At 45.0% G+C, this 26128-nt stretch overlaps 1 protein-coding gene across 1 annotated transcript in view; it reads right to left on the reverse strand.

Moving 5' to 3' along the window:
- Positions 1 to 26128, reverse strand: part of KIF17 (kinesin family member 17) — a 62361-nt gene that overhangs the window by 32950 nt on the left and 3283 nt on the right. Inside the window, exons 2-4 of the mRNA XM_036743136.1 lie at positions 23808 to 23954; positions 22040 to 22141; positions 5642 to 5831 (exon numbers count right to left, since the gene is read on the reverse strand). Of these exons, the coding sequence (XP_036599031.1) occupies positions 5642 to 5831; positions 22040 to 22141; positions 23808 to 23954 (439 nt within the window). The remainder of the gene's footprint in view (positions 1 to 5641; positions 5832 to 22039; positions 22142 to 23807; positions 23955 to 26128) is intronic.

A 26128-nucleotide genomic window follows, 5' to 3' on the forward strand; every position in this document is an offset into this window, starting at 1 on the left:
CATAGCTTAGGGGGACAGAAGGCCTGGGTTCAAATCCCCTCTCAGATACTTACTAGCCACATAACCCTGGGCAAGTCACTCAAATTCTCTGGGCCACAGCTCCTTAATTTGTAAAATAAAGGGGTTGAATTCGAGGGCCTTCAAGGCCCCTTCCAGCTCAGAATCTATGATCTGATAATACATTAGCCAGGTGACTCTCAGTGAGTCTCTTTCTCTCTGCCTGTTTCCTCATCTGTAAAATAAGAGATTTGGACCTGACAGCTTCTAAGATCCTTTCTGGTTCTAATGCAATGATCCTCTATCTATAATCCTGGACTCTCCTCTCCTGAATCTCTCCCACCCAATAATTCCCAAGTCCTACAAATTCCACCTCAGCAACATCTTTTGAGACCCTCTCCCGCCCTCTAGTCCCACCCTAGCCCAGGTGGCCTCTGAATACCCCCCTCCTAGACTATTCCAATAACTTCCTAACAGGTTCTCCCACTCCCCTTCACCCCCCACTCAAGCCCATCCTGTAAACCCTGGAAAAATCCTCTTTCTTTACACAGAGATAAGCTCCTATCCCTTTTTCCTCTACTCACAAATCTTCAGTAGCTCCCTAACAAATAAAATTGACTTGGGCTAAAATTCAAGGACCTCCATGATGGAGGACCAGAGAATCTCGGAATGAGTTGGCAAGGACCCCAGACACCATCTAATCTGACCCTCGACTGAACAAGTAGCCCTTTCCCAACAAACAAGGACAAGAAGCCACAGAGCCTTCACTGGGCAGTCCAGTCCCTTTGGGGACAGCTTTAATTGATATCAAACCTAAATATGCCTCTTTGTAATGACTACCCATAGCTCCTGATTATGACTTCTGGAGCCAGGGAGGTCAAGGCTAATGGGTGTTTTTCATGACCACTTCAATGTACTTTCAGTATACAACCTACTTCAGATATTTCAAGATAGCTCTCTTCCCAAATCTCCAAGTCTTCTTTTGCTCAGGCTAAACCTCAGGCTGAACCTTCTACAGACACAAAACCCTTAACCATCCCAGCCCACCGTCCCCTGGAGGATGTTCTCCAGCTTATCCACGTCCTTAATAAACTGGAGTGTCCAGAGTTGAAGACAGAACCCTAGACGTACCTTGACCAGAAAAAAGGACAGAGGGGACTCTCACTTCCCTCTTTCTGGACACTAGGCCTGTCTTAGTGCAGTTCAAGATCCCACTACCCTTCTTGGCAGCTGCATCATACTCATATTGAGTATGTGGTCCACTGGGACCTCCAGATTTTTTCCCCAAACAACCTGATATCAAACTATGACTCTTTATCTTGTAGTTGTAAAGTTGCCTTCATAAATCTACTTTGGACCCGATGTGAGATTTACATTTTTCCCTATCCCATTTCATCTTGAGAGGGTACATGGCATAATGTGTGGAGAACTGGCCTTGGAGCCTGGAAATCTTGTATGTAAATCCTTTGACACAGCCTAGCTATGAGACCAGGGGCCAAGCCCCCTAACTCCCCTTCTTCTAAATGACCCTCTAAAGCGATAAGTTACAGAAGAATAGCCGATCTAGATTGCAGGAGGGAGTTTCCATACTGGGAGTCAGATCCCCTCCCCCAATTTTTTGGTATTAGATTCAGCCCAGTGCTCAAGCCTGTGATGTTCCCCTAGAATCTCAACTCTGACCCAGTGTGTTAGCTTTCTCTCCAAGCTCTATGTCATCTTTCTTTTCCACCTCATATCACTCCCCTAGACGTGATGAAGATTGTTGTCAAATTTCTCTCCTCGGTGTGGTCTCAATGCCTTTGTTCACCCCGCTCCTCATTAGCTAGAATGCTCTTCCCTCCTTCTTCCTTAAAGAATTCCTCTTCATGCTTTAAAGCCCCATTCAAACATTACTTCCTCCAGAAAGCCTCTCTGGATTCCTTCCAGTTAGTAACAAGCTGTCCTCTTGGGCCTTACAGGGCACTCTGTCCACACCTCTCTGTAGCACTTTCCTTGTAACATGGTAGGAATCCACACTGGAATCTTATCCCTATGCTAGACTAGACGTCATTCTACGACAGCAGGAACTAAGTGAGCTAAATTTACATCTCTTCCAAGAATCTGGCATGATATTCTGCACACAGAAAGTGCTTAATAAATGCTTATTTCATGAAGGAATGTTAACAGAGAATCTCAGTGGCAGCAAGTAGGCAGCAAACCTAGACTCAACTTCTGAAACAGCGGCCTTTCATTAGCTGCAGAGGAACCTCTCAGAAAACCCCATGTGTTCTATGGTGGATTCAGGGTGAAGGGAAGAGGGAGAAAGGAAGGAAAAAGAAAGGAAAGTTGCTTCAGCGGTAGAGCTGGAGCTAAGAATTTTTATATCTGGGACAAGGACCTAGATATCCCTAAATGGCTCAATAAAATCCAGATATTACACCCCCTTCAAAAAAAAACAACAACCCAACTCATCTTAAGTACGTCCTAATAATAACTACCCTGTCTCTATAGCACCATCTGAGAGCTTCCTATTTTTTATTCGTCTTATTTTAACTAATTATTCTTGCTAATGAGGAGCCAAGTGTTGTCGTTTGCATGCATTGTCAACACCCTCCAAACTCGGTGCTCTCAAAATGACACCCTTTAAATTCAGCACCTTGGGGCAAAGCCTCAGTCCCCTGCCCTAGTTACAGCTCTGTCTGGGGGTGACAGGAGAAAGGGGACTGCCCTCGAAATGTGGATACTTGGCCTCAGAAGGCAAGCGCCTGCGGCAGGCTGATTACCGCTTGGATCACATCCTAAAATGGTTCCAAACCAGATGGGGGCAGGGTGGAAGCCAATTCGGTGGAAGGGCTTTTAATCTCAGATGTTTCTATATGTCAGGTCAAATGGATCAATGAATGCGTGTGATATCGGCGGGGGGGGGGGGGGGGGGGGGGGGGGGAGAAGAAAGGGAAGGAGGAGGTTAAGAGACAAACTTCTGTTGGTGGTACTTAAAAACACTCCCAGGCAACATAATAAAACAATCCTTAAATGAACCACTGGGAGTGCCCTAATAAGGACAACTAAGTTTCTAAGTGCCACAGCAGATAGAATGCTGGGCCTGAACTTAGAAAGACCTGAGTTCGAATTCAACCTCAGACACTTCCTAGTTGTATGACCCTCGGCTCACTTAACCTCTGCCTGCCTCAGTGTCCTCATCTGTAAAATAGGGATAATAATAGAATTGTTGATCGAATAAGGTAATATTTGTAAAGCACCTGGCACACGATGAGCACCGAATAAGTACTTGCTCCTTTCCCTACTCCCCTCTTTAGCACTGTGAGTTTTACAAAGCTTCTTTCTCACAGCCCTAAGAAGCAGAGAGGTACCACTTTACCAGTGAGGACGCTTTTACCCAGACTTATGAAATGATTTGTCTACCAGCACACAGCGAGGAAAGGTAAGAGGAAGGATTTGAACCCAGGTCTCCTGGCTTTGGGTCTGGTGCTTTTTCTATTACATGATGCCACACTCAAGGAAGGGGGTGGTTCTCCCACCCTAGACTGAAGCCACTATCCAGTTTGAGGAGGAAAACTGGGGAGATGGCCCTCAGCCCATCCTTGGGCCCAATCAGAGTGCAATCTGGGGTGAGATCCACTGACATTATCTTGCAACAACCAAAACTCAAATACCAACTCTCCCCTAAGATCAGAGGGAAATTGCACAGAGGGAAGGACCTTTCCACCTTTGTAGAACCAAACTTTGCTAGAGAGTGGTAAGGAATTAGACTCACAGAACGGGAAAGGACTTTGGAGACTACCTAGGGGAACCTGTGGCCTTGAGGCCGCATGTAGTACTCTAGGTCCTCAAGTGTGGCTGGGTCACACTTAGAGGACCACATGCAGCCTCGAGGTCATAGGTTCCCCACCCCTGATGGACTTTCCTTTGACAAAAGGAGAAGGGTAAGGCCTGGAGCAGAGGGAGTCCCTTGGCACGACCCCAGGCCACAGGATCATGAGACCATTGACCCAGAGCTGGAAGAGGTCTTAGAGGTCATCTAGTCCAGTCCCCTCAATTTACAGATGAGGAAACTGAGGCTGAGAAATTAATTGACTTACCCAGGGTTACTTGGCTGGTTTGTATCTGAGGAAGAATTTGAACTCAGGGCTCCCTGATTCAGCATTCTTTACTCTACAGTGGCTCACTTTAACCAAACAGCATATGAAAGTCAGGATTTATAGATAATTCTTCACTTTCTAAAGGACTTTCCCACTGCCCTGGCCCTTACTGAGCTCTGTCCGGACACTGCCATAGCCTCCTAATGGGTCTTCCCACTTGGACCCTCCTCCTCTCTGATTCATCCTTCACACCACTGGCTGGACCTTTTGTACAGAATCTGGTCACGTCACTTCTCTGCTCAGGAACCTTTAGTAGTAGCCCCCTATGACCGCCTCAGTAAAGTTCCAGCTCTTCTGTCTAGCCTTCACAACCTTTGTGTTGCTTCTCCCACTAGACTGGAAACTCCTTGAGGGCAGAGACTATATTTTTGCCCTTTTTTGTACCCCCAGCACTTGGCATAGCACCTGACACATAGTAGGTGCTTAATAAATGCTTGTTAACCCCACACTCTGGCACCACCCTCCCTTTACAAACTTACCTCATATTATGCCTTTCTAGCAATTCTACACTGTAGCTAAATGGAATATTTATTCTCCATATGTGCCCTAACCTTTCCTGCCTTTGAGCCTTTGGTATTCTCTATGCCTGGAAAGTTCCCCTGGATCTGTTGAATTCCTATCATCCTTTAAAACTCAAATCAGATACCACCTCCTCCAGGGCACCATCTCTGATGCCCCTCCTCAGTCATAATAACCCTTCCCCCTGCTATACAGAGCTAAAGTTCTTGGCATAAAACATTTTGTATTTGTGCATCGTGTCCCTGTGCTAGACAGTAAGCTCTTGGAGAATAGGGCTCATGGCATATATCTCCACCTTATCCCTCCTACCCCCAGTGCCTTGTATACAAGATGTTTAATTCAACTCAACAAGCATTTATTAAGCTCCTACCATGTCCTAGAAATTCTACTAGTTACTGGAGATATAAAAAAAAAACCAAACCAAAAACCAGTGCCTACCCTCAAGGAGCTTATATTCTTCTGGGACGAAATAACATGTATACAGATAAGCAAATACGAGCTTAATAGAAGTCATTCCAGCACACTGCTGGGACACCCTATAAGAGAAGACACTTGGAAGAAAGCTAAAGCTGCTAAGAATGGAGGAGAAGAGGGAGAACATAAGTATTTGTGGGACTCAACGGAATGCATTGGATGAGACATGGAGTTGGAGGACCTTGGTTCAAATCTCAGCTCTGGGGCTTTGCTAGCTGTATGATTCTGATCAAGTCACTTTAGCTGGGCAGGGTTTGAATCCCTGCTCTACCACTCATTACCTAAGTAACCTTGGTCAAAACACTCTGCCCTTCTGTACCTTGGTTTCCTCATCCATAAAATGAAAGGGGCGGACTAGATGGCCTCAGAGATTCCTTCTAGTTCTAAATGTGCAGGAACAGCCTTTGTGTTTCACATTATCTCCTGAGCATCAGTATCCTCCTCTACATAAAAAGGGGGATGGACTAGAGAGCCCCTGGGGTTCACCCTCCCACCAGGCTGCCCACACCTACCCACGGCATAGATCTCGATGCTGATGGTGAAGATGGAGTGGGAACGCGAGGAGTCCTTGTTCATGAGGGTGTAGCCCACCGAGCGGTTCTTCCAGCCCATCTCCATGATGCGCTCACACTGGGCCACGCTGTGGACCGTGTGCATGGACAGCCCCTTCACGTACACGCCCTTCTCTGGGTGCTCCTTCAGCTGCCGGAGACAGCACAGCCTGGGTCACAGGGGAGCTTGCAGACCCTCCCACCCACTTATTCCTAACCTCAACCACTGTGGCATCTCCACCATGGGCTGGAGCAGCCACCCACAAGTGGGACAGAATCACAGAATTTTAGCATTGGATGGGACATCAGGGGCAATCTAGTCCAACTCATACACCCCAACAAAGACTACCCATTACAGCATATCTGATGTGATCATTCATCCTCTGCTTGAAAACCTCCAAGAAGGGGGAAACCCACTCTCTCCCAAGGCAGCTCTTTCCACCTTTGGACAGTTCTCATAATCAGAAAGGTTTTTTTTTCCTTTTTTAAGAGCTTAATCATTCATTCATTCATTCATTAAAATTCAGTGGCTTTTTCTCACTGTTCATCCATCTTGACTTCTCTGTACTTTTCATGGTTTATCATCTAGAAAGTTTTTTCTTGACATCAAGCTAAATTAGCCTATTTGTAGCTTTTACCTAATAAGCCCTCCGTGTCCTACTCCCTGAGGCCAAACAGAATGAGCCTAATTCTTCTTTCATCTGACTGTCCACCAAATGCTTGGAAACTGTTATCCTGTCTTCCCCATGCTCCCAAGCCCTGATTTCCCTTGGTCAAACCTCTCCATTTCCTTAGGCCAGTCCTTCTGTGTCACGGACACAAGACCCTTCACCATTCAGGTTGCTCTCCTCTGAAAGCTCTCCAGCTTATCTACTTCCTTCCTAAAATGTGGCAGCCCAGAACTGAACACAATACTCCAGTGGTGGAGAACACAGAATAAATATCCTCCCCTCCTCCCATGCTTCTCTTAATGCAGCCAAAGGTGGCACTCCCTTATGTTGGGGACATATCTTGGTATTGATTCCTATAGGGCTTGTTGTCTGCTAAAAGCCTTAGATCTTGTTTTTAAAGACAAACTGCTGTCTTCCCATTCCTCTTCTGTCTTGCACATGTGAAGTTGATTTTTTGAACCCCAAGGTCTGAGTTTACATTTATCCCTACTGAATTTCATCTTATTAGATTCAGGCCAATGCTCTAACCTGTTATGGTCCTCTGGGTTCCTGTGACAATGTGTAAACTATCCCTCCCAGTTTTGCACCACCTGAATATTTGACCAGCAGGCCAACAAGGCCTTTATCAGAACTGGAAGAGAATGGGCTATCCTAATATGATTCTGGGACTGCGTCACTCCGGTCTGAATCGCTTTACCATTGCTCTCTATGCTACACTGGGCTGAGGTTTTCTTGAGTGGCAGATTTAATCCTTAGCTCTCTGGTAATGAGCTGCTAGTATGAGTGGCTATTTCCATCCAAAACACCAGTCATTCCCTGTATACAGAGCCTGCCTTCCTAGTCTGATGGAGAGCAGCATCCCAAATAGCTGGTGGCAAGTGCATTAAATCATCCAATTGCCAGCCTGCTTCCCAAGCTGCAGAGTCGTTTGGCTGTTAACTAAAAGCTGTGAAATACAATATTTTCCAAGTGTGAAAAGAAACCCAAGCCAGACCCTGCATCACTCTAATGGATATCTAAAGAATCAGGGTAAGAATCCATTGTCTGCCAAGTGGTCCCAGTCGGCTTCCTAGCCCCCAGCAGCCTGGAAATCATCACACTGTCAAAGACCAATACGCTTCTCACACATTGCAGCTACGATGTGACCAGAATCTAAAGAAGGCCAGCTGCATGCAAGAGGAGAGCCATCACTCTCTACTGGGAAGCAAAAAAGATTAAATGTTCTAAAGGAAGTAGAGTTAGACCCAGACTGGTGTGACCAGTTTTTGCATATAGGGTATAATGTTATGGAAGGGTCCTTAAAACAGAGAATATCAGGGTCCTTGGAGCACAGAATGTCAGGGCTGGGAGGGCCCTTGGAAAATGAGATGTCAGAGCTGGGAGGAGCCTTAGAACACACAATGTCAGATCTGGGACAACCCTTAGAACACAGAATGTCAGAGCTGGGAGGGGCCCTTAGAACAGAGAACGTCAGATCTGGAAGGACCCTTAGAACACAGAATGTCAGAGCTAGAATGGACCTTTAAGAATAGAGACTCCTAGAACTAAAAGGGACCTTTGAGATCATCTAAACTGACCACCTCATCTTATGCATGATTCCAAACCCAGCCCTCTTTCCTCTTACCGCCTCTGTCAACCAAGGCATTAAAAGAAAGCTTTATATGATCACCAAAGAGCCTCACCACTGTTGGGAAGAATGCCCAGTGAAGAATCCAAACGGAAGAGAGATCCCCTAGAGATTTCTCTAGATTTGCTTCTAATACAGTGCTGATGCACCAAACCCTAGGACGCTGAAATGTTAAATGATAAGAATCACCTATATGAATTCAGCCTAGATAAAAACAAGTGAATGAAAAATATCTCTTCTCCTGACCTGTGATATGCAGCAATATAGATCACTTACAGAACTGATATAACATATACCTTGGGTAGATACCGAGGATGAACAAAGAACTAGGTCCAGAACTGAATAGGAGAAGAGTGAGCCAGATAGCCTTTGGGGACTGTCCATTACTTTTAATGAAGGCAAGCTTCTCCTGGAAACAAACTTCTCCCATGCTTTAATAACAATATTTTCCCAATGATGCTACAGAGCCCACTGTGAGGCAGGGAATACCGAAGTCTCTGAAGGATTAGAACTGCCGATCACCCGACTAGGAATGGTAGGTGTGAGTTGTTCAGTCATTTTCAATTGTGTTCAACTCTTCCTGACCCTTTTGGGGTTTTCTAGGCAAAGATAATGGAATGGTTTGCCATTTCCTTCTCCTAGGTATGAGTAGGCTGTAACATATTGCTAATGACTTAACATATTAGCAACACAGGAAAAGTGGCTTAAAGCAGAGGTGTCAAACTCACTGAAAGGATTAGCAAAAATAAATAAAAATGTTAATTGTGGTTTTCTAAGTCAGTTTGTGGCCTGCAGAGATTTGTTTCTATTTGAGTTTGCTATCAATGGCTACAAGGATAATATCAGAGAAAAACAAGATGTTCTCCAACTCTCAGCACAATTTTAAGTTATTAAAGCCATAAGAGCCCTCAGGACACAACATTTCAGAGTTGGGGGTGAGGGAGAACTTAGAACACAAAATGTCAGAACTGAAGGGGCCTAAGAGCTATTAACAATTAAAACTAGCCTGAGACATTTGGAACACCCTGTATAGGATCAGAAAAAAAAAGGGCTAGCAGCCTATCAAGGACAAGGAGATAACTGATGGAGGGCCCACATGTTCCACTGATGTATGCACAGTAATATCAAGAGATCTAAAGGAAGGCTCCCAGCATGGTAGGTGGGCTCATGCTCAGTTTGACAGGCTAATTTCAGAAGTTGGAGAGGTGGATCTTTCCTGTTCATTCCCCAACTTTTAGCAGCAAATACTCTCTAAATGGATAACACAATAAGCATTACCACCAAGCACCAAAAAAGGGAAAATGGAGCCCAATGCATGTCTGGAGCATGCAAGGGGAATTTATTGAAGACAGAGCACAGGTAGTTGGGTTCCAAGGTGATATAGAAAGATGCTAGAATATGACCACCTCTGACCTTCTTTCTGGGCCTGCCTGTGTGTTCTAGCTTCTTCGATCTCCCATGCCTGGGGAGGGCAGGCAATAGTGTAACATGAGGCTGGATCATTCTTGCTTACGTACAGAAGAAATCTTGATGCTAATGTAATTATCAGTAGAGACTCATTTTTGATCTGGTCTTGAAGGCTGAAGGGCGCTGACTGGCCTAAGAATACTGAGCTCAGCTCCATCTTTCTGAACTCATGCTTGGTCTTCTGGGCTGCTTAGCCTTGGCACACAATCAACCACCTTGGAAGAGTGCTATTAGCTCACAGTAGGCAGCCTGCCAAGCAAACTTAACCTAAGAAAGACCTTGAAGAAGCTAATGTTATGAGAGCAGATGGCTAAGCAATGTCTCTTGCCTTTTTGAAGAGAGGTGGAAGTCCATAGGTTCGAAATGAGGCATATGCTTTCAGATGTAGCCAATGTATTGATCTGCTTAGCTTGACTGTAGTTATTCACTAGAGTGGAGAGTGTAGAAGAGCGATCACTACAAAGAGAAGAGAGATCTACAGAGTGACAGTAATATTTAAAAAGGAGAGAACATCCATAAAATATTCAAAAAGAAAAAAAAACTACTGTTATTTTAGAGAAGATGGGAAAGGGGCAAAGCCTAATAAGGCTTCTTAACCAAGTTACAAAAGGAAAAAAAAAACCTGTTGAACTTTTAACAATGACATAACGATAAACTTCAAAGAAAACTTTGTTGTTCATTCATTTCAGTCATGTCTGACTCTTCGTGACCCCATTTAGGGTTTTCTTGGCAAAGTTATTGGAGTGGTTTGCCATTTCTTTCTCCAGCTCATTTTATAGATGAAGAAACTGAGGCAAACAGGGTTATGTGACTTGCCCAGGGTCACATAGCTAGGAAGTGCCTGAACGCAGGTCTTCGTGACTCCAGGCCCAGTGTTCTATCACTGAGCCACCTAGCTGCCTAAAACTATTAACTCTTAATGCAAAGGCAGAAAGGCTTATAATTGCTATACAAGTTTCTTCTGCCGAGGAATGAAATCCTCCTAAATGGAAGCCACACTGATGTTTCAGAAGACAAGAAGTAATAGAAAGATCCAATTATAAACAGTGAGTTACTTAGTCTTATATCTACAGGCAGAATTTCATACATCAATGGTCACACAAGGTGCCAGCCAAGAAAGAGGCCTCCTATAGCAGGAAGCCCATAAAGGCCTCATGAAGAAGACAGAGACATGGAGTGGATACATGGACCATACTATTGGGTCAGATTGTAGATCTATCAAAACATCAATGTTTCTATGTGTCTCGGCCCCTACGACGCTATTCCTTGAAAATTAGGGTGTATATTTAATTCAATAAGCAAAAGAAATTTTTCCTTTCTTCCCCTTTTTAAAAGGTTTTAATGATGTTATTTTTAAAATATTACTATCACTTCCCTGTAACTCCCTCCTCCAGTTGAGCACTCCCTTGTAACAAAATTAGCAAAATGGATCAACACAATGACCATGTCTGAAAATGTATGCCTCATTCCATACCTGTAGTCCACCACCTCTCTGATGAAGGGCAAATGGCATGCTTCATCCTAAGTCCATTGAAGGGTTCTAAAGTCTTTCAGAGTTGTTTTCCTTTATGTGATTGTGGCCATCAGGTAATTTGTTCTCCTGGTTCTTTTTGCTTCCCGAGTTTCCCCAGATATTTCTGAATACTTCCTATTTATCACTTCTTATTGTCAGTAATAGTCTATTATATGCACATACCATAATTTGCTTAGCCTCTCCTCAAATGCATACCTATCCACTTTTCTTCTACTTCTTTACTCCTACAAAAAAGTGATATTACAAGTTTTTTTTTAATTTATGGGACCTTTGCTTTTATTTTTTTTTACTTCCTTTAACCTCCTAAAATCTAAGTATATGCCTAGTGGTGGTGGTATGTAGAGTTTAGTGACCTTTTAAACACATACACAAACTGTTTTCCAGAATGGCTGAACTGATTCACAGCTTCACCAACAGCCTGCTTTTCCCAGCCCCCTCGACATTTACCACCTACATCTTTCACCATCTTTGCCAATCTAATGGGCATAAAGTGAAACCTCAAGGTTGTTTTAATTCACATTCCTCTTATTATTAGTGATTTCGGGCATTCTTTCATTTGGTTGTTGATAGCTTATATTTCTTCTTTTGAAAACTGCCTACAATAAGCATTTTTATTTTTATTATTTTCTCCCTTGTTTCATTCCTAACTTCTATTTATTTATTTATGTATTTATGTATGTATGTATGCATTTATTTATTTATTTGGAGGGAGAAGGCAGGGCAATATTGTATGCATTTATTTATTCATTCATTCATTCATTCATTTATTTGGAGGGGGAAGGCAGGGAAATATTGTATGCATTTATTTATTCATTTATTCATTTATTTGGAGGGGGGAAGGCAGGGCAATTGAGGTTAAGTGACTTGCCCAAGGTCACACAGCTAGTGAGTGCATCAAGTATCTGAGGTCGGATCTGAACTCGGGTCCTCCCGATTCTAGGGGCGGCACTCTACTCACTGCGCCACCTAGCTGCCCCTACAATAAGCATTTTAAGCAACTACTCTGTTCCAGGCACTCAGGTCAGTGCTGGGGACAACATAACAAAAATTAAAATCTGCCACTGCATCTATGGAGCTTATATCCTACTGGAGAATATAATAATGATAATTAATAATTAACAACAGCTAGCATTTCTATGGCACCTACTATGTGTCGGACACTGTGCCAAGCCCTTTTTAATTATTATCCCATTTGATCCTTACAACTCTGGGAGGTAGGTGTTATTATTATCCCCATTTTATAGGGGAGGAGACTGAGGCAAATAGAGGTTGTGACTTGCCCAGGGTTACCCAGCTAGGAAATGTATCTGATGCTGAATTTGAACTCCAGATCCAGCACTCTATCCACTGTGCCCCCTGGCTGCTCCTAGGACATGTAAACAAGTTAGTAAATACTAGATAATTGGAGGAGGAGGAGGAGGAAAAGAATCCTGTCAACGGGGAGATCATCAAAGGCTTCCTTTAGGAGCTGAGCCTTGCAGAAAGCTAGGGATTCTGAGAGACGGGGTTTAGGAGGGAGTGTATTCCAGGCATGGGATCATCTATGCAAAGGCAATGAGTGGCAAATCACAGAATTCAGGGAATGCCAAACAAGCCAGTCTGGTTGGAATGTAGAGTGCTTGACTGGAAATAATGTGAAATAAGTGTCGGAAAGTAGCCTGGGGTCAGATGTGATAAGATCACGAGTTTGCACCCTAGAGAAAGGGTTCTTGGCCTTTCTTTTTTCATAGACCCTGTTGCAATATGGTAAAGTCTATGAACCCATTCAAAGAATAATATTTTAAATAGATAAAATTTTATAATATATTGGGTTACAAAGGAAATCAATTATATTGAAATCTTGATAGCAAAGTATTAAAAAGAAAGTTCATGGACCTCAGGTCTGACCGTGTTTGCTTAGAAGTGACATGCTGAGACCTGTGCATTAGGATTATCCCTTGGGCAGCCATGTGTAGGATGGATGGGAATGAGGAGAGCCTGGAAGAAAGAAGACCTATTAGGAGCTTGTTTGAATGAATCAGGTGAGAAGTGATAAGGGCCAGGATTGAGGGCCAGGCCTATGAATGGGAAGAAGGAAATGGGTTTGAGGGATGTTGTATAGGTTGACCCAGCAAGACTTGACAATTGATTGGTTACAGGTGAGGAATCCATAATGACTTTGAAATCCCAAACCTGGGAACCCAGGAAAAAATGCCTTCAACAGAAATAAGGAATTGGGGAGGAAAAGCAGAGAAAACAATGAATTCTCTTCCGGACACATTGAACTTGAGATGGGTCTCTGAGTGGAAACTGCTAGTGGGTAGTTCAGGATGTCTGGTTGGTCACTGGAGCTCAGAAGGGAGATTAGGGCTGGATATATGTAGGTCTGGGAGGCATTTTGCATTGAGATAATCCTTAAATCCATGGAGAATGATGAGGACACCAAGTAGGAGAGTCTAGCGAGAGAAGAGAAGAGGGCCCAAGACAGAGCCTGGAAGAACATCCATAGTTAGAAGGCATGATATGAATGATGATCCAGCAAAATCTGAAAAAGAGTCATCACATAGGCAGGGACAGGAAGAAGATCATGGCAGCTGAGGGAGCAGAGAGTGTGCAAGAGAAGGGGACGGTCAACAGAGTCCGAAGCTGTTAGAAGGGTCAAGAAGGATGAGGTCTGAGACCGAGTGATCATTGGACCCTAATGCTTAGTGTTTACGGCCAAGCTTGGCCCAGAGAGGAGAGGAGAACAGAAAATTAACCTCCCTTCTTTCTTTGGACAGATAGGGGCCCATAGCTATGCAATGTTGTGTAGGCTGTCAAACACAGTGAATCATAGGGGTCATAGATTTTGAGGGGGAAACTGCGGCCATGCGGTTAATAAGCAGCAGATCCAGGACCAGAAACCTAGGTCCTGAAGAGTAAAATTAGATAAAGTAGGTTAGGGTCAGACTTTAGGAAGCATTGAATGCCAGACTGAGGTGTTCAGCCTTGATTCTACGAGTAACAGGAAATTACTGAAGGGACTATAGCATAATGAAGGCCCCAATGGCAGGGGTTTTGTGGATCAATCATTGAATCAACAAGCATTAATTAAGGACCTACTATGTGTCAGGCACTGTGTTAGGAGCCACGGACACAAAGATATAAATCAAATAATTTCTGCTATGGAGAAGTATTTACAAAAACATGCATAATAGACACAAGGCAATTTGGGACATTAGAAGGTGAAGGGATCAGGAAAGGTTTTATGTTGAAGGTGATGGTGAGCTGAACTTCGAAGTAAACAAGGGATTCAGAGGCAGCAGTGAGGGGGGAAGGTGTTCCTGGCAGGGCGAAAAGCCAAAGCAAAGGCATGTAGGCAGGAGATGGAGCATGGTGTGTGTGGGACACCAAAGGCAGCCAGTTTGGCTGGACCATAGTTTGTGGGAGGGAATAACACATAATAAGGCAGAAAGAGTCAGGTTGCGAAAGGCTTTAAAAGCCAGAAAGAGGAGTTTGTATTATAATAATAACCCCAGCTAACATTTATGTAGGGATTATTATGCGTGTTAAGTGCTTTCCAAATATTGTCCCATTTGACCCTCACAACAATCCTGGAAGGCAGGGGCTACTATTATCCCCATTTTACAGATAGATGGGGAAATTGAAGCAAATGGAGGATAAGTGACTTGCTGAAGGTCACACAGTTAGGAAGTATCTGGATGGGTTTGAACTCAGGTTCCTGACTCCAGGGCCTCTATCCACAGCACCAACTAGCTGCCTAGAAGAAAGGGGTAAATATGAGAAATACTGCAAAAATAGACTCAACTTCCAGGGTTATGAGGAAAGGAACATTGGGTTTTAGAGGCAGAAGACCTAGGTCTAGAGTTCCAGTTCCAACCAACACCTACCAGCTGTGTGACCTTGAGCAAATCACTTACCTTCTCTGCAACTCAGTTTCCCCATCTGTAAAATGAAGGGCTTGTCTGGCCCTAAATGCCATGATCCTAAGAGCCAGAATTCTATGAGCGAGGGAGCTACATCTGTGGGACAGCATCATCAGGCTCACACCAGGAAGGCCTTAAACCATGGCTGGGATGGAGACACCTGGCTGGGAAGGACACTCATCCTCACTTTTTTTCTCCATGGGGAAACCAAAAACACAAGAAAAGCTTGGTTCAATGTGAGCTAGGACAGCAATGTCCTTTGAGATCCAAGGAACTGTTACCTGAAGGCCCAAGGCTTAGGAGAGAATAAGTACAGCCCTCTGGATGACTGAAACAGCCAAATCACAAGCGTTTCCCATGGGCCTACCCTGCCGTCTTTCCTCTACTTGAGGGATGAAGCGGGGGAGTTGGGGAGACACTGAATTTTCAACATATTCCTGAGACTCCAGAAACTAGGTCATCCAACACAGCCAGGTCTTTGGCTAACAGTGGTCTAAGGCCTAAGAACAAAAATTATTAGAATTAGAAAAGAGCCTTAGAACATAGAATGTAGGAGCTAGAAGAAGCTAGCTTCTGACAAAAAATTTCAGGTATGAAAGAGCCCTTAGACTATATAACATGTCAGAGCTGGGAGAGCCCTTAGAACACAGGATGTCAGAGCTGGGAGGGCCTTTAGAACACAGGATGTCAGAGCTAGGAGGGTCCTCAGAACACAGGATGTCAGAGCTGAGAGAGCCCTTAGGATGCAGAATGTCAGAGCTAGGAGAGTCCTCAGAACACAGGATGCCAGAGCTGGGAGAGCCCTTAGAACCCAGGATGTCAGAGCTAGGAGGGTCCTCAGAACATAGGATGTCAGAGCTGGGAGAGCTCTTAGAACACAGAAGGTCAGAACTGGAAGGGACCTTGGAACACAAGATGTCTGAGCTAGGAGGACTCTTACTATTAGTAACCAATATTCAGACAGAGCTTTAAAGTGTGCCAAGTGTTTTTCCCTGTGTTACCTCATGTGTGCCTCCCAGCACTCCTGAGATAGGTGTAATGAGGGTATAAGAGGGATCAAGTTGACATGCCCACCTTCGGATGACTGTGAGTGTCAGAGGCCCACCTTCCCGATTCCTGTCCGTTACAGCTCAGTGTCTCCCAGAGAATACCAGCTACCAGAGCTGAAAGGGACCTTAGGGGCCATATAGTCCAATGGCCTCATTTTACAGGGAAGGAAAATGACACTAAGGGAAAGGACTTCCCCAAGGTCGCCCAGCCAGTAACAATCACAGTAATAACTATTTCCTCTCCTTTCTGGCTTTGAGGTTTGCAGACACTCTGTAAAGTGAGCAGTGTAAGAATACCACCCCAGTGTACAGATGAGGAAACAGTGACTTGTCAGGTTGAGGTGAAGAGAATAGATTGACAGGTGAAATGCATTGCAAATGAGGACTGTGGCCAACGCAGATCTACTGACTTGTCCTGGGTCACCCAGCTAGAAACGGCTGAGAGGGATTTCCCCCAGGCTTCCTAAGGAATTCTGTGCTCTTTGCTTTAGGCCCTGCCAGCAGGCTCCCTTGGAAAGATCCCTGGCTCTGTAGGCAGAAAACCCAGGTTTTCTGCTCTTTTCCCCATGTGACCTCTCTGGGCTGAAGTCTGTTCATCTGTGAAATGGAGATAGAGGTTTAAACTAGATAGCCTTTCCAATTCCTTCCAAATCTGGCATTCCATAGACCAGAAAAGCAGTATAGCAATAGGGTGCTGGGATTTGAAATTGCAGAGCTCTGAATTCAAATCCCACCAGAGGTACTTGATAGTCATGTGACCCTGGACAAGGAGTTGGGCCTCCATTTCTAATCTACAAATTGGGGTTGGATTACACAGCTTCTAAGGTCATCTATGATCTTATGTACCTAAATTCAGAGGCTGACAACTCCCCCAAGGCATCCTCAGATACCCCCTCTTAGAACCAGAATCAGGGGCTGGGTTCACTACTCTTCAATGACAAGATGAGGGTGGAATCCAGGGTTCTAAAGGCCACCAACAACAGAAAAGGAAAACAACTTCAAAAGACTTAAAAACTCTCATCAACACAATGACTGATGGGGATTCCGGAGGACTATGCTGAAGTCAGCCACCCATTTCCTGATCCAGGAGGGATAGACTCAAGAATGAAATACACATTTTTAGACACAGCCAATGTGGACATTTGTTTGGCTTTACTAGGTTTGCTGTTCCAAATGTTTTGTTTCTCTTTGTTTCAAGGTAGGGATTGGGGAGGGAAAGAAAATAGATTTTTTTAAATAAAAAAATTAAAGAGAGGCAACAGTAAAAAGAAGCAACTATACATTGGCCCCAGCTCAGCCTTTCTGTTGCCTCCTGCCAGCTCCATTTTTATTTTGGGGCAGGGGGAGAGTACCTACTATGTGCCAAGCAGTTCATTAAGCACTTAACAAATTAACTCTCTTGATTTCCAGGGATGGCTTTCCAGGAAGCTTGATCTCTAAAATCCAGGCCCTTGAATATGAATGCAAGCTGAGCCCTGGGACATGGCCACAACCCTGATCGAATATCAACAGACTGGAAGGTGACCCTCACAGGGCTGCAGCCCAGCCCAGCTGGGAATGGGAGGCTATGGTTATGAGAAATGGGTCACCCTAAGGATGAAGATGGTCCTGGTCTGGGAGGCCAAGAGATGGGAGACCGGCCTGTTCAGTATCAGCCAGCCTTCCTCTGTGCCCCAGCCAGCTGCTACAGTCTGCCCAGCTGCTGCTGTACCAGCTGGCAGCTCAGAGTTGTCATGGCAACCGGTTATAGGGATGTAGAACAAAGAGCAGGAGTTTCTGAAAGGCAGCTTCCAAGCCTAGAAATCTCCCCCATGGAGCCTCATGACACCTCTCCCTGCTCCTCCCATCCCTGTCCCTAGAGTTTGTGTTTGTGGCAGAAGGTGGGGGAGTTAACTGAGAGCGTAGGCTGGGGAGTGGGGGGTGGGGTGGGGCAAGGAAGGGGAAAGGCCATTACCCACAATGCATTGTGTCACACTTTGGTTGAGGGGGGAAGATTAATGAGGCCTTGGTTGTTCTCTCTTTCAAGAATGAGAAATTGTTCTAAATCTCAAACTACCAGGCCTAGGCATGTCTTTGGAGAAAGGAATAGGCATTCCTTCTCAGTAGAGGGGCATTCACTGGGAAATGCCTGTGGGGATTTTGTCCACCCTCTCTGAAGGGAATAAAGTCCACTAAAAACGTAGGTTTGTTTAATACTGAGGTCTCCATTATGTCTTAGCCAAGGAAACTTAGAATGTCAGAGCCAGAAGGGCCCTGAGAGGATAAAATGTCAGAGCTGGGAGGGACCTTAGAAGAAAGAATGTCAAGGATAGAAGAGGTCCTTAAGAGACAAAATAGTCTGGTCCCTTCACTTTACAGAGAACAAGGGAGAAGGACGCCCAGTTAGCTAGTGGCAAAGTGGGTTCTAGGTCTGGGTCTTCCAGCTCCTAGAACTTCCCTTATACCAGGACACCTTTCACAAAAATGGACCTGGTCCAAATGCACAGTGGCTGAAGGAAGTAGGGCAGAAACACTTTTTACTGGCTTAGGCCTGTGTAGACCTGCAGTTATTCTGGTAATTCCTGGGTTAAAGTTGTATTCAAATGCAAGGTGTGATCTCTTATCCTCTATTCTCTTCCTCTTCTTCATTTACCCCAGGTACAGGGAGATACCAAGGATCAGGGGAAGAAAGGAAACCCCAAAAGCACAAGTGGGGCCCCTTCTGGCCAAGAGGAATGGAAAGATCAACTACTGTTTTTGTAATCTGCTTCCTTCACCCCTACCCCCCGGACACCCCACCTTCCCCAGGCTAAACTCCCAGGCCCAGCTGGGAAGGAGAGAAGCCAATTCATGGACTGCATCACAATTTATCACTATCCCTGGCCCCAGGAGGCTCAGATGAAATGGAAGGGCTTCTGAGGCAGCTGGTTAACGGCTGCCTCCCTCAGGAAATGAAGGGGCTGGTCAAAGGTCAAGACAATCCTCCCCAGGCTGAAGGGCTGAGCAGTGACACATGTCACATCTCCCTACCCCCAGCATATCCCCCACAGCCCTCCCCAACGCCTCCCCGAATCTCAGGTCGACTGCAGTGACTCACAACCACGGCGGGATAAATCAATATTGATGGGGAGAGAAATCTCACTTCAAGATGAATTTTCCAAACAGGACTAAAGAGCCTGTGACTGGAAAGTATATGACTGGGGGAGGGGAGTGTCACTGAAGTGTGAAGGCACCTCATTAAATCCTCCTCCCAACTGCCAGGGCTGAATTATGACAGAAGGGGAAAGGTAGAGGAGGGGGAGAGCCAGGGGGCGGGAGAGGAGAGGGAGATGGAGGTTGAGAAGGTGGGGAAGAGAGAGAAGGGAAGGAGAGAGAGAGAGAGAAGAAAAGGAGACAGAGAGAGAGAAAAGAGGGAGGGAAGGAGAGTACAACAGAGGGAGAAAGAGACAGAGACAGAGAGAGACACAAAGAGAGAGACAGGGTGGCAGAAAGAGAGAGAGAGAAGAGAGAGGGGAAAAGGGGGAGGGGAGGAGAAGGGAAGAGGGAAAAGAGGAGAGAGAGGAAAAGAAGGAGGAGAGAGTAATTCTTCCCAGTGTAAGAAAGGAGGTTCTCTTTAAAACCAGACGATACTTTGGTCCAATTCAGTGGCCAGTCAGGCCTCATTAAACATAGCTGGAGTGAAAAAGGAGGCATTATGGGGAGAGAGGACTCAGCCAAAACCAAATGCTGAACGGGTCAGGGGAAGGGGAGGGGGGTGTCTGGAGTTGTTTTTCACAGGCAATGTCATTTCACTGGTCAGCAACCTAAAGCCATGCCACCTTGACCCCATCCTCCAATCCAATCAAACAACTACTCTGTGCCAGGCACTGGAGATATGAAGACAAAAGAAATAATTCCTGCCCTCAAGGAGCTTCCATTCTACTGAGCTTCAGGGCTACTCTAACATACTGTAAATTAATAAGTTTGTACTTGACAACTAAGATTACTAGAACAGACTTCCTGTAGGAGGCATCCCCTTCCCCAGTTACATCCCTGAGTAAAGTAACAATAATTAACAACCAATTAAATTTATGTAGCACGATAAGCTTCACAAAACACTTTTCCCACAACTACACTGCAGGCGGTACAGACATCATTATCTCTTTTTTACAGATTAGAAAACTGAGATTGGGGGGGGGAACCCATTTTTCCCAGCATCACGTGGCTAACACACGTCTAGTTAGGATTTTATTCCTCTTGACTAGGCCAGGGCCAGCCCTCCCTCTCCTACTGGAGTTGGTTTCAGGGTATGAAGTGGCTGAAGGAGAATGGGGGAGGGATGAAACTATATTTATATGTGACTAAGTACGGGGGCAGGCTTTTCTCCTCTAATTCCTAGGTTAAAGTTGCATTCACAATAGCACAATAGAAGCCATCATTTCTTTTTCCCATCTCTCTCTCTTTCCTCTTGATTATCGTCAGAAACCACTTGGCAGGTGACCCAAGGCAGAACCTAATGTCCAAGTCCTTTTGGCAATGACACATTGAGGGGGCCAGGAGAACTGAAACAACTCTTCCCACCCCCTGCTACCAACCTATGCTTCCAAACTCTACCGGTTCTGACACTGGCTGGGCCATTTGCCCTCATTAGGCCTGTCTGGACTTCTCCTTCTTTGATCTATATAGTCCAAAGAATGTCCTTACAAACCCTCCCAGTCCTTGATCTGTTCACCAGGATCCTCTGGGGCCATTGGACCATGGAGATGCAGTACAGTAGAAAGAGTGTGGGTGAAAATGCAACTCTGGAGACAGAGAGGGCCAAGGAATGTTTAAAGGGTCATTGTAGGTCCACGGCAGAATATTTGAGCAGGGAAGATCTCAGGTTCCCCCTGAACTTCCATGGCAAACAAACAAGAGGTCAGGTACCCATCTCCCTCTCCAGAACCTAGAGAAAGCATGTGGCAAATAATCATAATTGTCATAATCATGATAGCTCCAATTTACATAGCAAAATGCTTTTTTATCCATTATCTGACTGAGTTTTCCACAACTACCCTCTGAGATAGGTAGTTATTATTAACTACCCTCTTGTACAGCAGAAGGAAGTTGAAGCTGAGAAAGGTTAACTGACTGCCCCAGGATCACACGGCTAGTAAACTGAAGGAGAATCTCAGGGCAGATATCCCTGAGTCCAAACCTAACATGCTGTCCACTTTCCCAGCTGCCTCTGTACAGCACAGACTCATCAGGGACAGTACTGGTAGTCAAGTCCACAAAACCGTCACCAAGGCTCATCCCCTGGGAAATGGAAAAAGCTTTGTAACTAAATTCACAGCCATGGGATTCTGCCCAGAACCTAACCATGGAGCAAGCCCAGGGTGGAGCCTATGCCTGGAGATAATAAGAGATTTATCTGTACAGAAAATACCTTGAAAACCTACTGCATTTCTCAACAGAAAACAGAAATTCTTTGGCTTAGCATTCAAGGCCCTTTAAAATGCTGGCCTCAGTCCCCTGCCTCACCACGCTTACATTTTGGCCTTGCTATTCTCAAGGACCTTACTCAAGGACCCCAACACCTAGAACCCACTTCCTCTGCATTTGTACCCACTGAAATCCTTCCTCTTCCTCTAAGACCCCATTCAGCTCCCAGCTCCTTCAAAAAGCCTCCTCTGTTTCTCTACTCTGCCTCTCCCAGCCTCAGTGGAAAGTGGTCTCTCCCTCCTAAAGACAGAGCATGGTCCAAGCTGTCTTAGAGCACCCTTTTGTCTACCATCACTCCCCACTGTATTAGCCCTGCCTGTCCACTGCTGGCATCTCTCCCTCCCTGCCCACCCCATCTCCAGAAGAATGGAAGTGTCATGAGGGCACAGACCATTTCATTCTTTGCCTCTGTATCTCCAGAGACTTTGCGCAGTGCCTCGCACAAAGCAGGGGTTTAAGAAATGCTCATATGTGGATCGAGTGATTGACTGACAGGGGCTGCTGCTCACTTCGTATCCCCAGTGTCAAACACAATCCCTTGCTTGCAAGAAACACACAATTTTCTGGATGAATGTGATCAAGTAAGCCATAATTCCCATCTCTTCCTGATGGCTGCCTGGGCCATAGTTCCTGAAAGATGATCCCTGGGCCTGTCTGTCCTCACCTCCAACTTTTGCTTGGTGTCAGCTCCCAGCAGGTCTCGGATATCCTCATTATAGATCTCTAGATAGGAAGCCCGGACCAAGAATTTGGTGTTCTCAGCACACTGTAGGGAGGAAATGGAGAGAGGCTTTTATTCTCCAGCAAAGAGCCCTGCAAACCAGACCCAAGAGCACCCAGGCTGGTCCCTCAGAAAGGATGCTTGGCTTCAAATAGTGTCTCATTTGACAAGTGTGCAGGGAGGCAAGTAATGAGCATATATTAGCTTGGGTTTCTCTGGAACTGTACAGTTTACAAAATACTTTTCTTACAAAAGCCTAAGGTGCAAGGGACTCTGATTAGGCTGGAAAAAATGAGGAATGAAATGAATATAAAGAAGAATGGGAAGATTTACATGAACTTGAAACCAAATAAAATAAGGAGAACCAGAAATAGTTACACAGTAACTATTACATCCATGTAAAGAATGTGTTGTTCATTCGTGTCCAACTCTTCATGACCCCATTTGGGGTCATTTCTTGGCACAGATACTGGAGTGGTTTGTCACTTCCTTTTCCGGTTCATTTTACAGATGAGGAAACAGGCAAAGAGAGTTAAATGACCTGCCCAGAGTCACACAGCTAGTAAATGTCTGAGGTCACATTTGAACTCAGGTCTTCCTGACTCCAGGCCCAATAATCTATAAACTGTGCCCCCTAGCTAATGGGGCATGCTTCACAGTGAGTGGCAGCCTGAAGAGTAGATGAAACACTGGACCTGGAGCCAGGAAGACATGAGTTCAAGTCCAGCCTAAGACACTTACTTTCTATGTGACCCTGAACAATTCATTTAATCTCAAGTTCCTCGTTAGCAAAATTGGACTAATAGCATCTATCGACCCACACAAGGTTATTGTTATGTTCAGAGGAGATAATGTCTTTAAAGTACTTTGTAAACCACAAAGCACTATATAAAGGTGAGCTATTTATTATCTTGCCTTCTGAGAGTTAAAAACTCTTCTATTGCATTGCATTTGGAAAAATGTTCCTTTGCAACTTCCTATAACCTCTCTCTTTTCCAGTTAGGAAGGAGAGGCCTAAGGTAGATGCCTGACCTTGACCAAGGAGCAACATTGGTTTGTATGGCAAAGAACTGAGTGCCCACCTTGTTGGTGAATGGCTGAACAGATCATGGTAGATAATAGAAGGCTTGGGATGGAATGCTACCGTGCTGTAAGAAATTATGAAAGAGAGAGTTTCAGCGGAACCTGGAAAGATTTGTAGGAACTGATGCAAATAAAGTGAGCAGAACCAGGAGGACAATTTATACAATGACAAACAACTTAAGATGTAAGAACTCTGACATGACTCCAGAGGACTTTTGATGCAGCCTGCTGCCCACCTCCTGAACAGAGATGGGATGGACTAAATATGCAGAATGAGATATTTTTGGACACGGCCGGTATGGGAATTTGCTTTGCCTAAATATTTGTTACAAGGGTTGTTATGTATTTGTCACTTGTTGTATATTAGTTATATTTGTTTTGTTTTTCCTTTTTTCCAGTGGGGAGGTGATAGCGAGAGAAAAGATTTGTGTTAATTGATTTAAAAAATAATTTAAAAAGAGTTAGTTTGAAGAAATAGATTCTCCTCTTGGTGGACGTCACCCCCAGGGGTCACCCAAACAGGTGAGTCTATGGAAAGTGGAGGTTTAAGGTGATTTCTGACCCAGGGTGCTTTTCTCCTCAACCAGCATGCCCTCCCAGCCCAGTTCCACCCCCTCTACCCTCATACCTGCACACTCTCAAAAATATGTTCAAAAGCTCTGGGGATGATGCCTCTCTGGGTGGAAGGGTCTGGCAGGCCTTGCATAGTAAAAGACTTCCCACTGCCTGTCTGGCCGTAGGCAAAGATAGTGCCATTGTAGCCTTCAGTGACACCCTGCACATAGAATCAACACAGACACAGATATTTAGGGTGTATAGGGGCAGGGGTGGAGAGAAAATTGATCTTTGTTAATTGAAAAAAAAAAGAAATTGAAAAAGCAAAAACAGTGTCAAAGGTGGGCTATGGGCCCACGCTGTTAGGTAACTCTTGGTCAAGGGTGGTAGGGGTGGGGGTGGGAGTGGTTCACCATCTACTCACCTCCCTTTCTGGTAAAAGGAAGAAGGGACGGTCTGAGCCATTCCTGGAGATGTGGAGCAGCACTAGGATTTGAGAGCAGTCGTAGCTCCATGGCATCTCAGTCAATCAATCAATCAACACTTATTAAGTACCTACTTTTGTGCCATGCACTGTGCTAGGTGATAGGGGCTCAAAGACAGAAATGAGATGGTCCCTGCCCACTGCGATCTTACACTTTACCAAGGGGAACTACCTGGACACAGAAAAAGAAATACACAGCTATTAAGCAGTGGAGCCTCACAGCCTCAGAGTCTTCCTTGACTCCACTCTTCACTGTCTCTCAGTGCCACCACCCTATCCAATTAATTGCCAAGACTTGCTGTTCCTATTGATTCAACTTCTCTTACACACATCCCCTTGTCTTGACTCCCAACACCACTACCCTGGTTCAAACCCTTGGAAACTCTGGCCACAACTACTGTGATGCCTTTCTTATCTGGTCTCCTTGCATCCAGACTCTTCTTTCTCCAGTCCATCTTCCCCACTGCTGCCAAGTGACATTTCTAAAGCCAAGGCCTGATCATGTCACTCCCTTGCTCAAGAAGGTCCAGTGGCTCCCTACTGCCTCTACGATCAAACACAAGCTTCTCAGCTTGGCATTTAAAGCCCTTGACAACCTGGCTTCAGCCTGTCTTTCCAGATGAGTTCATATTCCTCCCCTTCAGACATTCTACTTTCTAACCATACTGGCCTGTTTCCTTTTCCTTAAACATGGCATTTCATCTCCATACTTTTGCACAGGCCATCCCCTCAGCTTCCTACCTCTGAGAATCTTGAGTTTCCTTCAAAATTCAGGTCAAGCCAAGCCCTACATGAAGCCTGGCCAGATTCTCCCTTATATCAGCGATCCCCTCCCCCAAACTACCTTGTACCTCCAGCACTTAGCACAGTGCCGGGAACATAGTAGGTGCTTAATAAATGCTTATCGATTGATTGGTTGTATTTACCCAAATGTCTTTGCTGTTAATTCCCCTAATAGTGGGGAGAGACTGTCTCATTTTTGTCTTTTGGTCCCCAGATATTAGTGGCTAGCACATAGTACCATTCTCCCAGCTGGGAGTTAGGGCAGTGATGGGGAAAGGCATAACCAGCTGGACCAGAAGATGCATCTGTATCCAGGTGACAGGGGACCTTGGGGACCTCTCACTATTGATTTGCACGTAGTGCACATGCTGCTCATTTAATAAGTAGAATTAATCAAGGGCAGAAGCTCAGTGTCTAATTTCACTATGGCATCCTTGGTGCCTAGCACTGTGCTCTATATAAAGTACTTTAAAATACCTGATCTATAGAATTGATTGGTTGAAGGAACCACGGATGTTTAACCTGGGAAAGGCTCAAGAGAGACCTCCTAAATGTCGTCAAGTAACTGAAGGACTCTCACGTGGGATTTCACTCAAGAAGGACCAAAAGCTCTTCATTTAGTATTGTGTGACCTTGGCCTTCTGCCTCAAGGATTTTTAGGCTCTGTTAAAGGCTCACGACACAGATAAACCAATGCAGGATAGAAACAAAATAAATAGTTTGCTAAAAGGCAAATTTAGATTTGCTATCTCAAAAACTTTCTAATGGTTAGAGCTGTCCAGAAATGAATGGGCCCCCTCTGAAGGTGGTGGGTTTCCCCTGATTGGGGGTCTTTGGGCAGAGGCTGGATGACCTCTAGCTATGTTACAATATGGCCCCAGGGAAGTAGGGATTCCTTTGGGGGTATTGGTTGATCTAGATGGTGGCTGAAGTCCCTTCCAACTCTCCTGTGATTCTGCACAAATAATGATTTCAGGGAGGAACAGTAACATCTGGGGGAATCAGGAAAAGACCTCTTGAATCTCTCCACATGGGCAGCACAACAGATAAGTGCAAAACCCAGTGCAAAGTGACTTTGAGTAAAGACTGATGTAATAGCAGTAGGGTGGGAATCAAGAGTAATCCAG

The sequence above is a fragment of the Trichosurus vulpecula genome, chromosome 2 (genome assembly GCF_011100635.1).
Source record: "Trichosurus vulpecula isolate mTriVul1 chromosome 2, mTriVul1.pri, whole genome shotgun sequence".
Taxonomy (NCBI): domain Eukaryota; kingdom Metazoa; phylum Chordata; class Mammalia; order Diprotodontia; family Phalangeridae; genus Trichosurus; species Trichosurus vulpecula.